Source organism: Littorina saxatilis, linkage group LG2 (assembly GCF_037325665.1).
Source record: "Littorina saxatilis isolate snail1 linkage group LG2, US_GU_Lsax_2.0, whole genome shotgun sequence".
Classification (NCBI taxonomy): domain Eukaryota; kingdom Metazoa; phylum Mollusca; class Gastropoda; order Littorinimorpha; family Littorinidae; genus Littorina; species Littorina saxatilis.
Window position 1 is genome coordinate 5,603,488 of NC_090246.1, and position 17,171 is coordinate 5,620,658.

Genomic DNA, 17,171 nt, shown 5'->3' on the forward strand with positions numbered 1-17,171 from the left:
GTCTTATTCCTTGTCGGTTCCTGATTCTAAAAACATATAGATATGATATGTTTGGATTAAAAACACGCTCAGAACAAGCGGTGGACAGATGATGCTACGAGTAGGCTATACGGTCTTGCGGAAAAAATGCAGTGCGTTCAGTTTCATTCTGTGAGTTCGACTGAGCTTGACTAAATGTTGTATTTTCGCCTTACGCGACTTGTTTCATTTTAATTTCCCCCCCCCCCTCTATTTCAATCCCCCGTCCCCCTTGATTTCTATGTGGGTCTGTGGCCTTCGTACAATAAACCATTCTGCGTTCTCTCCAAACCAATGAACGGTGCTCATTTAGTTTAGGAATATCCTTTAAGCAAAGCCAAAGAGGGGAACAGCCGGGTAGAAACTGCCTATGTCAGCGTGCCCAGTGGGTTGGGAGTAACAAACAATTGAATTTATAGAAAGGATGCATTCAGTGAAAATGTATGTATTCAGTAATGAGCAGGCAGGCTGTCAATTAAACATTGCAGGCAGTATGGAACACATTGTACCAGTCCACGGGATACTCAGTTTTATGAGTTCTCGTCAAGTCCAAAAACAAAGAGACTGAGTTTCTATTCAGTAACCACCTTCATAAATGTCAGTCGGTACCAGTTGAATCGTTACAACCTTATGAACACTTCCAACTAGGTGCTGAGAAAGGATGCAAGGTAAGACAACACTTTCATATAACTCTTGATTTACAGATATTATAAAGTTAAAGACATCGGATACCGATTGACCAAAAAAAGAAAGAAAAATATTTCGCTAATATTTTACCTGTGATAATTTCAGAGTGTGTTGAAACAAGTGTGAACAAATTAAAGAAATCAATCGGACAGACTTTATGATACAGAATGTTGAATATGTTGACATAATGCCAAAAATTATATAAACGAGGGTTGTGAAAATGAATGGGGTATTTGACCGATTAATTACAATCATAGGACCTATTTTGTAGGTAGTATAAATCCCGGGTTTACGTTCGTTGTAATGATGTTTTCCAATTTGAAATATTGTAACACGTCTTTCCGATATGGCTGGGAAAAGCGTAATTATATGACGTTTTCGTGGGCTTAAATGAGATTTTACAGACCTGCAAAACGTACCATTACCCCACACTCTGAACAATGTCATCAGAAGGTTAAAGAGTGATATGTAAGCGCTATTTGCAAGTGTTCACAACCTGTCATCAGAAGGTTAAAGAGTGATATGTAAGCGCTATTTCCAGGTGTTCACAACCTGTCATCAGAAGGTTAAAGAGTGATATGTAAGCGCTATTTCCAAGTGGTCACAACCCAGAAGGTTAAAGAGTGATATGTAAGCGCTATTTCCAAGTGGTCACAACCCAGAAGGTTAAAGAGTGATATGTAAGCGCTATTTCCAAGTGGTCACAACCCAGAAGGTTAAAGAGTGATATGTAAGCGCTATTTCCAAGTGGTCACAACCCAGAAGGTTAAAGAGTGATATGTAAGCGCTATTTCCAAGTGGTCACAGCCCAGAAGGTTAAAGAGTGATATGTAAGCGCTATTTCCAAGTGGTCACAACCCAGAAGGTTAAAGAGTGATATGTAAGCGCTATTTCCAAGTGGTCACAACCTGTCATCAGAAGGTTAAAGAGTGATATGTAAGCGCTATTTCCAAGTGTTCACAACCTGTCATCAGAAGGTTAAAGAGTGATATGTAAGCGCTATTTCCAAGTGTTCACAACCTGTCATCAGAAGGTTAAAGAGTGATATGTAAGCGCTATTTCCAAGTGTTCACAACCTGTCATCAGAAGGTTAAAGAGTGATATGTAAGCGCTATTTGCAAGTGTTCACAACCTGTCATGTCCAAAAATAGATATAAGTATACCTATGTATGTGTGTGTGTGTGTGTGTGTGTGTGTGTGTGTGTATGTGTGTGGGTGTGTATGTGTGTGTGTATTTATGTGTGTGTGTGTGTGTGTGTGTGTGTGTGTGTGTGTGTGTGTGTGTGTGTGTGTGTGTGTGTGTGTTTTAAACATATGTTATAAGCGTACATTTACGACGATGCTCTGAAGTAGCTGTCTAGATGCGGACTGGCCTAAAACCGAGATCAAATTGAGAGTTCCGCCACATTGCACCAATTTCATACAGCCCCTTCAGTGCCAGGCTATAATTGCATTTTTGTATGGCTATTTGCCAGGACCAAATTTGACTTTTTAGGGTAGGTTCAAAAGAGTGTGTACTACTCAGTCATTTATTGAGTTATCATTGTGATTTTTTGCATGTTTTTTGGTTGTACCCTTGGCTATGATACTATGTAATTGGAAATAGATTTGGGTTGTATTTGATTATGAACATTTTAACATATATGTACATTGTTTTAGAAAAAAAATGACAAATTTGGAAGATAAACATCTTTACAGCACATAAAACCATACAAAACGCTGAAATAACTGGAGTTACTGTTTACTGTCCAAAATTAATATGTAAGCGCCTAGGGCTATATCTAGATTAGGCGCATAAAAATGATCACAATAATAATAATAATAATAATACAATATTGTAACAAAACAAAACTGAAAGTAAATGTTATTCGGTGAATTACTTTTCATATAACTTGATGTGCCTCAATTGGGGGTAAATGAGACCGAATGTTGCGTTTTTTCCACTAGGTGTTCTAATCTGTCTGAGGTGTATTCATTTATCATAATTACTCAAAGATACTATACAAGTTCTTTGGTTTTACCCTTGGGTATGATATCATCTAATAATTTCCAGATTTTCTTTGCTATCATTACCAGAAATATGGATGTAACATGAATTTTGTATACAAAAATAAACAAACTTGGAACACAAACAGAGTCCGCTTTACACATACAACAGCACCTTTTTGCTAGGAGACTATCTGGTAGCAGGCACTGAAGGGGTTACAACTTTTGGTTTTAATCATTTTAAAAACAAGACTTGTGTCAGGTTGGTTTTGGTCAAACGTCAAGGTCACAGTGAGTTCGAGTCCGTATCAATAAGCAAGATAGTGTTATTTTGTAAGCGTTTATGGCGCTAAAGCATGATATATTTAATTCTGTTTATGGCGCAAAAGCATGATATATTTAATTCCGTTTATGGCGCTAAAGCATGATATATTTAATTCCGTTTATGGCGCAAAAGCATGATATATTTAATTCCGTTTATGGCGCTAAAGCATGATATATTTAATTCCGTTTATGGCGCAAAAGCATGATATATTTAATTCCGTTTATGGCGCTAAAGCATGATATATTTAATTCCGTTTATGGCGCAAAAGCATGATATATTTAATTCCGTTTATGGCGCTAAAGCATGATATATTTAATTCCGTTTATGGCGCTAAAGCATGATATATTTAATTCTGTTTTTTATTCAGGTGATAAATAAATATGGCTAAGGTGAGTCACATAAACGTTTGCTCTTCTGGTTAACTTTGAAGGACAAAACAAAACAGATGTTTTTTTCAATTCTGTGTCAGACTGCTGAGAGAAAATGACGAGCGCAAAACAAACTTTTGGTGTGGCCGGAGAAACCGGATCCGGACACTTCGGTGACACGTTAGGTCGCCAAGTCCTCATCTTTGTGGAAATCGTAAAGAACCAGATACTGGACGCTGTTGGTCAGTACTTGTCTGTCTGCCTGTCTTGTCTGTCTGCCTGTTTTGTCTGTCTGCCTGTCTCTGTCTGTCTGTCTGCCTGCCTGTGTGTGTGTGTGTGTGTGTGTGTGTGTGTGTGTGTGTGTGTGTGTGTGTGTGTGCGCGCGCGCGCGTGTGTGTGTGTGACATTGTAAGAACATCTAACGATTTACGAATTTGATTGTGTATAAATGGCATTGTCATCATTTTCACGAGTTTACAAGCACCTGGGAAATAAATCTCATGTTCCCCAGGCAATAAATCGAGGTGGTGAATGGGTTTGAGCTTTCAGGTGAAACGTGGATTGTCAAAGTAAAAGCCAATCAGGCTGATTGTTTGATGTGTGGAACCATCGCGGCTTTGGATTTGTGTTTCCGAGGACAACGATTGTAAGCATTCACTCTCAAAGACCCAATCAATGTTGATAATTACCGCAGCGACTCATGGTCAATTTGCAACTTATCTCTGTAATCGCAAAATCCACAACGAAAAGTCATAAACACTTAAAAAGAAAAGAAATATGCTCAACACTTACTGAACTCACACGTATGATCGCAGCTCTGTACATTTTCAGACTGGAAGAAAAGCGTCAACAAGCTACGTTTGACGTCACATACAAGGTTGACGTGTTATCTCGAGCTACTGTGACGATGCTTTGTGGCCCGAGTTGGATTATAAAAATTCGTCTCCCTGTGGGTTATTGTGCATTTTGTTGCACAACCAAAATGATGACAAAAACGATGTTTGGTGGCTTGTCGTCAGACCAGCATTTTGTTGTTGGTCCTCGGGGAGCATATCGCCTTTTGTCTCATATTTATCAACCGCGGCCTTCGGCCTTGGTCGATAAAGATGAAACAAAAGACGATATGGTCCCCTTGGACCAACAAAAAAGCTGGTCTGTCAACAAGCCACCAAACATCTTATAATATTTTGAAGGAAGGAAAGCTTCACATGATTTAACTTAATTGGCGATGTTTTCGTTGCCAAGAAAAAGCTAAAATTAATATAATATGTTGTGATTGGTTGTTGTTCCAACAAATAACTGTTTCCTCGTTATGTTATTACTTGGTGTTGAAATGAACCAAAATCACCGGCATTATTGCTTGTGTTTTGTTGACAGATACCATGCCATTACGAAGCCAGGACCAGGTCTTTACGATAGGCGATTATGGTGTTGTTTTGTTGACAGATACCATACCATTACGAAGCCAGGACCAGGTGTTTACGATAGGCGATTATGGAGCAGCAGACGGTTCTGTCACGATACCTCTCATCAGGGACATCATCGGTGAGGACACGCCAACATCGTTCACGAAGATGACGATGACGATGACTATGATGATGACTATGATGATGATGATGATGATGATGATGATTTAGAAGATGATGACGACGACGACGACGACGACAAACCGGCACGGTTGGCCTAGTGGTAAGGCGTCCGCCCCGTGATTGGGAGGTCGTGGGTTCGAACCCCGGCCGGGTCATACCAAAGACTTTAAAATTGGCAATCTAGTGGCTGCTCCGCCTGGCGTCTGGCATTATGGGGTTAGTGCTAGGACTGGTTGGTCCGGTGTCAGAATAATGTGACTGGGTAAGACATGAAGCCTGTGCTGCGACTTCTGTCTTGTGTGTGGCGCACGTTAAATGTCAAAGCAGCACCGCCCTGATATGGCCCTCCGTGGTCGGCTGGGCGTTAAGCAAACAAACAAAAAGACGACGACGACGACCGACGACGACGACGACGAACGACGACGACGACGACGATAACGACGACGACGACGACGACGACGATGATGATGATGATGATGATGATGATGATGATGATGATGATGATGATGATGATGATGATATGACGACAATATGATAATAACACAACAACGATGATGACTGTGGAGGCAATGTTCATTACGACGACGACGATGATGATTATGAGAGAGAGTGAGAGGATAGAGTTGATCACAAAAAATGAATATAAAAACAAACTGCCGATGACTGTGATGATATTGTCTCTTGCTGGCGGAATGATTCCAACGACTGACAAAACACAGACTGTTGTGATTGTAATGACAATAATGAAAAAAACAATGACAAATGAATAAAAACAGAAAGAATACGTATTAGTGCGTTTAATCATTGACAGAACGAAACATTCATGGGTAATATTTTATGATAACATGAAAAATGAAAGAAAAGGTGTGATTGTTTCCTCCAGGTAGAGTGCGGGAGCGCCAGGGAGAGTTGCCGGTACAGGTGGTGTATGAGGACCAGGCCAGCAACGACTTCAACTCGCTCTTCAAGCGTGTCCACGGTAACTTTTCACAGCTTTCACTCGGTTGCATGGGCCACATACACACACATACAAACACACGCACGCACGCACGCACGCACACACACACACACACACACACACACACACACACACACACACACACACACACACACACACACACACACACACACACACACACACACACACACACACACACACACACACGCAGGGCCGGATCTGGGGGGGAGGGGGGGTTCCTGGGGTTCCGGAAACCCCCCCCCCCTGGCCATCCAATGTACCTCTATATACCTCTCAGAGAAAAAAAAATGTGGACTTTGGACCCCTGCCTTCAGTTGGAACCCCCCCCCCCCCCCCCCTCAAACGAACTTGGTCCGGCCCTGCACACGCACGCATGCACGCACGCACGCACACTAACATACACACACACCCGAAGACACAAGCCCGGACGCACGCACGCACACACACACACACACACACACACACACACACACACACACACACACACACACACACACACACACACACACACACACACACACACACACACACACACACACACACTTAGTTGTATTCGTATAACTTCGTATTTCCGTCTCAGACATATAAGATTCTGTTATAGGACTGATTCCAGTTCCCAGAACCTACCTGAAAGATTTCAAAGACGTGTTTGTGACGGCCACTGGAGCGGGTTTTTTTGAGGCAGTTGTGCCGCCGGCATCAGCTGATCTCATACTCTCCTTCAACGCTGCGCATTATTTGTCTAAACCGTAAGTAATTATTTTTGGTAGTAAATTGTTTGGCAAATCTACAGACAGATAGGTCCATGTTCTGCTGTAAGTTGTTTGGCAAATCTACAGACAGATAGGTCCATGTTCTGCTGTCATTTGTTTGGCAAATCTACAGACAGATAGGTCCATGTTCTGCTGTAAGTTGTTTGGCAAATCTACAGACATATAGGTCCATGTTCTGCTGTCATTTGTTTGGCAAATCTACAGACAGATAGGTCCATGTTCTGCTGTCATTTGTTTGGCAAATCTACAGACAGATAGGTCCATGTTCTGCTGTCATTTGTTTGGCAAATCTACAGACAGATGGGTCCATGTTCTGCTGTCATTTGTTTGGCAAATCTACAGACAGATGGGTCCATGTTCTGCTAACGGCCATTTGGTCGATGTTCTGGTGCATCCTATTCATATACTAACAAAAAGTTAAAGTCATAATATGTCATTGTTCTAGTGTAACTTGTTCTTCCAATAAAATACCGATTGGTCGCTGTTTGTTAAGTGCGTTCATCTGCCATTTGAAAGGCTAACGTGTCTTTGAACCCCGCACCACCAGAGCTGAATCCCAGTAATATCAGGGCTGATTCCAATGAATCCACAAACTTGAAATGTCTCGACTGAGAAAAAATGAATTGTTCTCTTCTTCGCTTTAAAAAAAGAGTGTTCCACTTTTGAACATACTTTCTGTAAACAGTCTCAATCACTGAGTTACATACTGTATAACGTTCTCCTAGCGAAAGTAGGACGCATGGCAAACACTATTTAGTAGGTTCCATGTGTCACACAGTGTTCAAACTGGTTACAGAAAGTATTATAAAATTCATGAATGTGCATTGAACATTTTGTAAATTGAATTAGTTTCTTTCATGTTTATGTTTATTATTATTTGATTTTGATTTGTGTACAGGATAATTTATATATGTATGTTTTTGTGAGGCGCTTGGAAATCTATCAGGATTTGCGCCATATGAATATCCGCATTATTATTATTGATATAATATGCTGTGTATGGGACATATTTTGAGGTCTGATCAATAACGAGGTGTTTACTTTTTTGCGGTGTTATTTCAGGGTGACCCAGTTTCAGGATTCGCTGCACCGTTACCCAAACGCCACGGCGGAGGAAAGCCGCTTGGTGGCAGCACAGGCTGCTGAGGACTGGGAGACTTTTCTCTTTCACCGTGCTAAGGAGCTCAGATCGGGTACAATATTTTATTCTTACCGTCTCTGAGTCTGCACAACAAGTTGACCCGTGTCCGTCCCGGTCCGGATTCGAACCTGTGTCCCTCGGATCACAAGTCCAGTGCTCTACCAACTGAGCTACCGGGCCCTCCGAAATAATTAAGCAAACAGTTCCCAATTGGTTTTTATCATTTTTTCCCCACATAATGGAAGGGCGCTGGTTCTGAGCGACGCTTAGTTCTCGAGATAAGTGTGACCACATGACGTCATTTATACTTTCGTCATCGAAGATCTTTCGTATTTCAATCAGTGTCATTTCCCAGTTCTGTGTTCTGCGGTCGTTTTGACTGACTTGACAAGTTGAGAAAACCAATGACATTTTATTTTTGCGAAGCAACTGAATATGACAAGAAAAGAAAGCGTGCAGAAGTATGTTTGGGTCCTACCAGACTTTATGACCAACGATTTCTCCTTTGGAAGAAAATGAAGATGTCTGCTTTTCGTCTGCTTTGAAGGTAGGGAGATTTTACAGCGCACACGGTAAATTGCAATTCGTAATGGACAAGAATGTTGTTATTCTTCTTTCTTCGAAGTAGCCTACAGTAGATTTGTTCTTGGCCAAATGTTTTAGCTGTGCATTGTTATATTATGGGAAAACCACGTTTGAACGCACACTCGCAAATAAATTTTGATCATTTGCTCCGGAACTGCAACATCGATTTGCCATAACACAAAATTCTGGCTCAATATGCGGAAACAGTCTGGTAGTGTCATATTTTTTAAATGGATTTGGAAGAATTGCTCATAATTTACATTGCACTCCGGCCCTGGTTGATTTTCGTCACACCCAAACCCGTTCTTTGCTTTGGGCGACGCAGCATTAACATGTCTAACATGTGTCCAGGCGGATGTGTGTTCTAATCTCGTGTAACTTCCTGGACAGATGATTAACATGATCTTTAACGTGAGTAGACAATAATCTTTAATGATGCTTTTTGTTCCCTCTGAAATTCAATGCTGGGACTTTAAAAAAAACCCATTTATTGCTATTACCATGACAAGAAGTTCTTATTTTTTAAATGACGTTATATGTGAGGACAGAAATAAACATTGAACGTGTCTGGAAGAAGAGTTCTTATTTTAAAAATTACGTCCCATGTGACGACAGAAATAAACATTAAATGTGTCTCGAAGACCTTTTTTAGGTAGGAGCACACGTGTGTGTTGATTTTCTGTTATTTCTGATGGAAGTTGATTTTCTGTTATTTCTGATGGAAGTTGATTTTCTGTTATTTCTGATGGAAGTTGATTTTCTGTTATTTCTGATGGAAGTTGATTTTCTGTTATTTCTGATGGAAGTTGATTTTCTGTTATTTCTGATGGAAGTTGATTTTCTGTTATTTCTGATGGAAGTTGTTTTTCTGTTATTTCTGATGGAAGTTGATTTTCTGTTATTTCTGATAGAAGTTGTTTTTGTGTTATTTCTGATGGAAGTTGTTTTTCTGTTATTTCTGATGGAAGTTGATTTTCTGTTATTTCTGATAGAAGTTGATTTTCTGTTATTTCTGATGGAAGTTGATTTTCTGTTATTTCTGATGGAAGTTGATTTTCTGTTATTTCTGATGGAAGTTGTTTTTCTGTTATTTCTGATGGAAGTTGTTTTTCTGTTATTTCTGATGGAAGTTGTTTTTCTGTTATTTCTGATGGAAGTTGTTTTTCTGTTATTTCTGATGGAAGTTGATTTTCTGTTATTTCTGATAGAAGTTGTTTTTGTGTTATTTCTGATAGAAGTTGATTTTCTGTTATTTCTGATGGAAGTTGATTTTCTGTTATTTCTGATGGAAGTTGTTGTTGACAGGAGGGATTCTGGTGATGGCCATGGTGGCCGACGACTCACACAATCACGTGACCGGTCTCCGCCACTGTGTCCAGCAGCAAGAAGACGACATGTTGAACACGTGGCGGCGCATGCGCGATGAAGGAAAAATCACACAGGTCAGCTGACTTTGCTTAGTCTGGACTTTGGGATTGCATTTCAGCTTGAAAGCTTAAACATTGAATAGCTACTCTGTTCATCAAAGTGGTGATTAAAATAACATTTTCTCGAACAGATTTAACAAGTCGGGTAAGGCGAAAATACAACATTTAGTCAAGTAGCTGTCGAACTCACAGAATGAAACTGAACGCAATGCAACGCAGCAAGACCGTATACTCGTAGCATCGTCAGTCCACCGCTCACGGCATAGGCAGTGAAATTGACAAGAAGAGCGGGGTAGTAGTTGCGCTGGGAAGGATAGCACGCTTTTCTGTACCTCTCTTCGTTTTAACTTTCTGAGCGTGCTTTTAATTCAAACATATCATATCTATATGTTTTTGGAATCAGGAACCGACAAGGAATAAGATGAAAGTGTTTTTAAATTGATTTCGAAAATTTAATTTTGATAATAATTTTTATATATTTAATTTTCAGAGCTTGTTTTTAATCCGAATATAACATATTTATATGTTTTTGGAATCAGCAAATGATGGAAAATAAGATAAACGTAAATTTGGATCGTTTTATAAAAAACATATTTTTTTTACAATTTTCAGATTTTTAATGACCAAAGTCATTGATTAATTTTTAAGCCACCACGCTGAAATGCAATACCGAAGTCCGGGCTTTGTCGAACATTACCTGACCAAAATTTCAACCAATTTGGTTGAAAAATGAGGGCGTGACAGTGCCGCCTCAACTTTCACGAAAAGCCGGATATGACGTCATCAAAGACATTTATCAAAAAAAAGAAAAAAACGTTCGGAGATATCAATCCCAGGAACTCTCATGTCAAATTTCATAAAGATCGGTCCAGTAGTTTAGTCTGAATCGCTCTACACACACACACACACACACACACAGACACACACACACACACACACGCACATACACCACGACCCTCGTCTCGATTCCCCCCTCTACGTTAAAACATTTAGTCAAAACTTGACTAAATGTAAAAATGATTGCATTGTGTTTCTTATCACCTGAGCTTCAGGTGAAACGTAGATTGTCAAAATAAACGTCAATCAAGCTGATTATTTGATGTGTGGAACCATCGCTGCTTTAGATTTGTGAACAGCAACCTTGATGTGAATAATATTTTTTAGGAAGAATTTGTGAACTCTAACCTTGATGTGAATAATATATTTTCAGAAAGAGTTTGTAAATACCAACCTTGATGTGAATATTATTTTTCAGGAAGAGTTTGTAAACAAAAACTTGATGGGAAAAATATTTTTCAGGAAGAGTTTGTGAACAAAAACTTGATGAGAAAAAATATTTTTCAGGAAGAGTTTGTGAACACGAACTTCGATCGCTGTACCAAGTACCTGGATGAGTGTACAGCGCCATTCAAGGGAAGCAAATCGGCTGTGACCAAACACGGGCTACAACTCGTGTCTGCTGAATTGGTCAAAGTTCCGTGTGTGGCTCGCCTTGCTTGGAGAAAGAAACTTGACGAGGGTGTGTATGATCAGTGTTGTTGTTACATTTAACAGTTAAGACAGTCTCACTGTACAGGGTGACCCAAAATGAGTGCAACCCATAAAAGTACTCACAACTGCTACAAATGTGAAGGGATTGAGTTTATGTTTTAACACACATCAACGTAAGATGATAACAATTAAGTTCTGAAAGTTGGAGTCATTTCGGTTGGGTGAGTTACATGTTAGCGACGTTGAAGGATATGCTCCAAATGTCCACCGCGTTGACGGAGACACTCTTGAATGCGCAGTACAAAATTGTCCACCTGACCTTAACCCCCCCCTCCCCGATTTCTATTTGTGGGTTTATTTGAAAGACCACGTCTGTGAGGACAACCCCCAGACAATCATGGACTTGAAAGCTGCAACAACAACAAAGATCAGGAGGATTCCAGGGGCAGAGTGTGTCCGCGTGGTGGACAATTTTGCACGGCGCATTCAACGCGGTGGACATTTGGAGCATATCCTTCAACGTCGCTAACATGTGGACCACCCAACCGAAATGACTCCAACTTTCAGAACTTAATTGTTATCATCTTACGTTGATGTGTGTTAAAACTAAACTCAATCCATTAACATTTGTAGCAGTTGTGAGTACTTTTATGGGTTGCACTCATATTGGGTCACCGTGTACATCGAGGAAAAACGACCCCCCGCCATCCCCCCCAACCCCCCCCATCCCCCCCCGCCGAACCACATCTTCCCTCTGCAAGATAACTCCGTCTGCCAACGGTCCGCCATTTGATTATGTCCCTTGAACATTTAAATACAGCTAACGGAATGATGGTGCATCTGATTGTGCAAAGTGTCCACACTCCTACCTTGAACCCGGTGTATACGATCAATGTTGTTATTCATTGTTATCTAGAGAGTGTCACTCGTTGCACTTTGTCTGTTAAGGGATCTTTGCTCCATCCTTTTAAATGTCTGTATTACCACAAATACCTCTTGTAGCCACAATGTGTGTGTGTGTGTGTGTGTGTGTGTGTGTGTGTGTGTGTGTGTGTGTGTGTTGCATGCGTATGTGCGTACGTGCGGGCATGTGTGTGTAGGTGCGTGCGCGCGTGCGTGTGTGTGTCTGTGTGTGTGTGTGTCTGTCTGTGTGGACGTGTGTCTCTCTGTGTATCACTACTTTAAGCCATATTTCATGTATTTTTGTTAGACGGCGTGGACGACCGAGAAACCTGGGTGAAGACAATTGGGGATCACCTCCGTTGTTGGGCAGCGTGGAACTTCATCCGGGCACTTTCAGACCAGCGCAATAGCGACGAGAAAGAGGCTCTGGTCGATGAACTCTTCACGCGAATTGAGAAGAAAGCTGCCGACACGCACCCAGACGATTACCTGAGCGATCCTCTCATCGCCGTCATTGTGGCTAGAAAGGTCTCGTCTTGTGACGGTCATACACATACAACCTAAACGTGTTACAAACACGAGTATACGTGGGAGTTTCAGTCCATGATCGCAGTAGAAGAAGAAGACGTTTCTCCCACTCCCTCCATCCTCTGTTTCCTTCTATTTGCAAACGAATATATCGAAGGGGTGTTTTTTCTCAGAAAGTATGCCGCGGGAGGCATCTGTAATATCTGTAACCTCAGTTCGTCTTCATTATATTGTGTATTTATCGTCGACAACTAATAAGAGGATTCTTCAAAGTTCAGCGAACTTCCGAATATCGTTGTCAAGCTGCATTGTTATTGTACTATGTGTGCGTCTTCGTGAAGTTAGCAGTGACTGTGGATTGTTCAGTTCTTGAATACTTTTACGAGTAAACACTTTGTTTAAATGTGTGTATGCTCATCATATGTATGTTATTTGTTGATGAATATACTTGTTATTTATTTCTGTTTTGGGATTACAATTTCTGTATGAGATGGAACGAACATGCGTTAGAAAGATCTGAGTCAGATGTGTGTGTGTGTGTGTGTGATACATCGTATGCTACACATATCTTGAACCCATTTCAGAAACACAAAATGAAAACGAAAAACAAAATGAGTCACAGTCAATATTTCAAGATATTCAAAACCTCTTGCACAACACACTTGAAATTATTTATATATTTTTTATTTATTTTTTTACAAATTCCAACAAATACATGTCCTCAGATCTTAAACCTCAACACAGCAAATATTTCCTGAATCCTTAAAAAAAAACACAATTTTGAGACGGTCGGGACGTCGTTAACCGCAAATTCAAGAAAGTTATCTTGTTAATGTAACACTCTCATTTTAATTTAGAAAATATCAATTGTGTTAAGAAAGGGGGTAGGGGATTTTATGTGTTACAATGAATAACACACAAAGCAGAATAGATGTTTCAAAATCTTTTTCTTTTCTTTTCTGTCTTTTCAAACAAACAAACTTCCCAGAATGAAATACAAGAACAGTGTTAAACTCAAACCCGGTAAAACCCAAACCTAGTTCAAACCCAAACCCAGTGTTCGTAAGTTGCTTCACAAAATCTCAGAACAAAAACCACTCGGTCAGACTAATGTGAACCCCAGACTGGTTGGCTCTGATTTAGAACCAAAACGTGCTCCCAAAAATGTCCCACCAACTTGGCGGCTTTTCAGCGGAGGGCGGAAGTGACGCTAAAACTCTAAAAATCGAACTGGAAGATTTTCTAACAGTAAATGTCCTAAAATAATATAAAAAACGCTGGCGCTGGACCCGAGTACTCTTCAGACTGGCTCGCTCCCCCAGTATGAAAGTTTTTGTCTTGTGCACGTGGATTTAAAAAATGTTTTATTTATTTTATTTATTTTACACAATTAAAAAAATTATTAGAGTAAAATAAAACATTAAAACGTTCATAATAAACAATAGTAAACGAGAATTTAAAAAAATATATATATATAGACCGCCCATGCCGGGAATCGAACCCGGGTCACTTGGATTTAAAAAAAAATAAATAAAAAAATAAAAAAAATATTTATTTATTTTACACAATTAAAAAAATTATTAGAGTGAAATAAAACATTAAAACGTTCATAATAAACAATAGTAAACGAGAATTTAAAAAAATAATAAAAAAAATATAGACCGCCCATGCCGGGAATCGAACCCGGTTCACTTTGGCCATAGTCGGAAACGCTTTCCACCAAGCCAACATATTTGACATTCGCCAGTGAACTCAATAATGCCTATAGTCCTCGCGCAGTGGTACACGCACGCAAAGCACGCACGCACGCAAAGCGTGTGGTGTCGCTGGCTTGGCTGGGCGGTTTATCAGCCGAACGGCTGTTCTATCCCACCGCGAATCGCGCCCGCCGTTAAGAGTCGTTTTTGTGGAATATTTCGCATTTAGGTCCCAGGTAACATTATGAAGTTTTAATACGATCAATCGGACCTATTATCAAGTTAGTGTATCAACTTTTGAAAGAACTGCGCCCAGCAGTTTCCCAGCAATAAGCTGTTAAGTCGAGACAGACAGACAGACAGACACACAATTAAAGTCTGCTGGACCCTCCTACTGCGTACTCGGGGATAAAATATCTTTACTACTTATCAAAGTTTATAATTAACACCTAATCAAAATAACACTTTAAAACAACTTAAACAATTTTTATAAAATCCAAAAACATAAACTGAGTTAACCAATTTAAAAAGACTAATGGAAGGGAGGTAACAACCAATGTCCACATTACCCAAAAAACAACAGTTGCTTCCCTTTAACTACTAACCTAGATCTGTTTACATGTTCAAAGCAAGATCGGTTTTGAATGTGTTACATTAACAATTATAAATATATAGTGCATCAGTCACCGGCACGGTTGGCCTTGCGGAAAGGTTTCCGCCCCGTGATCGGGAGGTCGTGGGTTCGAACCCCGGCCGGGTCATACCTAAGACTTTAAAATTGGCAATCTAGTGGCTGCTCCGCCTGGCGTCTGGCATTATGGGGTTAGTGCTAGGACTGGTTGGTCCGGTGTCAGAATAATGTGACTGGGTGAGACATGACGCCTGTGCTGCGACTTCTGTCTTGTGTGTGGCGCACGTTATTTATGTCAAAGCAGCACCGCCCTGATATGGCCCTTTGTGGTCTGCTGGGCGTTAAGCAAACAAACAAACAAACAAACAAACAAAAAGTGCATCAGTCAACAATAAAGCAATCAATCAATCCGGGTTTTAACATATACTGCCTGCATTTCCAAGAAAGAGAGTGAACACAACTATGCTACAAACCAACGAACGCAGTATCACTGTTCATCGAGTAAAAGCTACCCCCTCCCCAACCCCGCCCCCCCCCAAGTACATCTTCCGTAAGCAAGCACACAACCATAGTGTCTGTAAATCTTCAATGGCATCACGTGAAGAACAGCGATAATTATATAAGGCAACAGCGACAATACGACTCCACAATCTTAAAATGTTCTCGTGTTTAAAACAAAACCTCTTCCAAACCAATGTGACGTCATCACTTACCGACACACCTACCCCTCCCACCCGCTCTCTTTCCTTAAATCCCAAAACACACCCATTGTCTTCACATCTTGGCCGTCACCATCTAAAGAACGGCAATACAATTAATATTCAACAACAGAATAGCGTCGCAGGACATATTCTCAATGTTTTAAGATCGTTACAACCGGAAACATGGAGATAACACATCAGCAACATGGACACATCTTACTTCCCTTGATTGTCAGTAAGAGAGGGGCGATAATCGACCGCTCAATAAGAACTCCAGAGTCCGATCTAGCACTCTCATTTTTTTCAGGATTTCAGAATCAACGTGATCAGCACCCCCACCCCCCGTCTTCCCCACCCCTTTCCTTCGCCCTTTAACGTGCAAACACACAACCCGTGTCTTTATTTGCATCTTAAAATTCGAGTCATCATCTAAAGAAACGCAGAACTAAAACGGCAACCACGACTGTAAGCAAAGTTCCCCAGGCTCCGCCCCCAAGTGGCGAGGCCGCGCCCGTGTATTTGGTGAGGTAGCGGATGTTGGTGTTGACGTTCTTGGTCAGATGGGTGTTCTCGATCTTCCCCACGGAGTGACTGAGCGCCTTGAGCAGCGGGAACTTGCCCTTGTCACACACCCTGCCTGTGAAGTCATCCATGTCCAACGCCCAGAACATCGCCCCCGCCACGCCCTTCTTCATCATCCAATCCACCTAGTGACAGAAAACAAGTCAAGGTCATTCTTGGCGAAAATAGGTCAAGGTTATTCCAGGCGTGAATAGGTCAAGATCATTTAAAGGTTATTCCAGGAACCTTAAAATGACAAAGTACTCAGTTGACCATAAAAAAACACAAAAAAACTTGACTAAATGTAAAAACGAGAACAAGAAAGAATGTAATCACCAGCGACATAAACAAACAAATAGTTGTCCGTGTTTTAGTGTGTATGTGTCTGGTGAGTACATTTCTATTGTTGTCTTATTGTAGCTCCTCTCGCCTGCAGTCTGTGGTTCTGTATTTAACACACACTGTCAGATGATTGATAGTCAGTTCCTAAACAAGCCAACAAATCAACGTCACTAACTATCCTCCAGCAAACTGGAAGATAAAGGCCAGTCATTACTCTTCAAGAAACAAATTTAAGATCCAAGTCGTTCATTACCCAGAAAGCTGACAGTGCAAGGTCATTCGTTCTACTTGAAGTTCAGGTCGTAATAAATGACGAATACTTTGTATATCCACGAGCTTGTGGCATGCAAAATACCCCGGCTAATCTGTCAGGATTATAGCTGGCTTGACAAACACAGACATGGTAGACCGACTCTTATTGCTGCTAGGTTTACCCTAA

General features: G+C 40.7%; 2 protein-coding genes across 5 annotated transcripts in view; one reads left to right on the forward strand and one right to left on the reverse strand.

The window, feature by feature from the left end:
* Window positions 1–547: 547 nt before the first annotated feature.
* LOC138955654 (uncharacterized) lies at window positions 548–13,249 on the forward strand. Its single transcript, XM_070327221.1, has 9 exons — window positions 548–686; window positions 3,486–3,626; window positions 4,831–4,929; window positions 5,857–5,952; window positions 6,554–6,701; window positions 7,788–7,918; window positions 9,757–9,893; window positions 11,223–11,397; window positions 12,580–13,249. The coding sequence occupies exons 2-9, from the start codon at window positions 3,500–3,502 to the stop codon at window positions 12,834–12,836; spliced, it is 1,170 nt and encodes a 389-aa protein (XP_070183322.1). The 5' UTR covers window positions 548–686; window positions 3,486–3,499; the 3' UTR covers window positions 12,837–13,249.
* Window positions 13,250–15,663: 2,414 nt separating this feature from the next.
* The window catches only part of LOC138958068 (chitinase-3-like protein 2), a 30,027-nt gene continuing 28,519 nt past the window's right edge, over window positions 15,664–17,171 (reverse strand). For all 4 annotated transcript variants that reach the window (XM_070329133.1, XM_070329132.1, XM_070329134.1 and 1 more), the window contains one exon: window positions 15,664–16,536. In XM_070329133.1, the coding sequence (XP_070185234.1) occupies window positions 16,255–16,536 (282 nt within the window). In that variant the 3' untranslated portion in view covers window positions 15,664–16,254. The remainder of the gene's footprint in view (window positions 16,537–17,171) is intronic.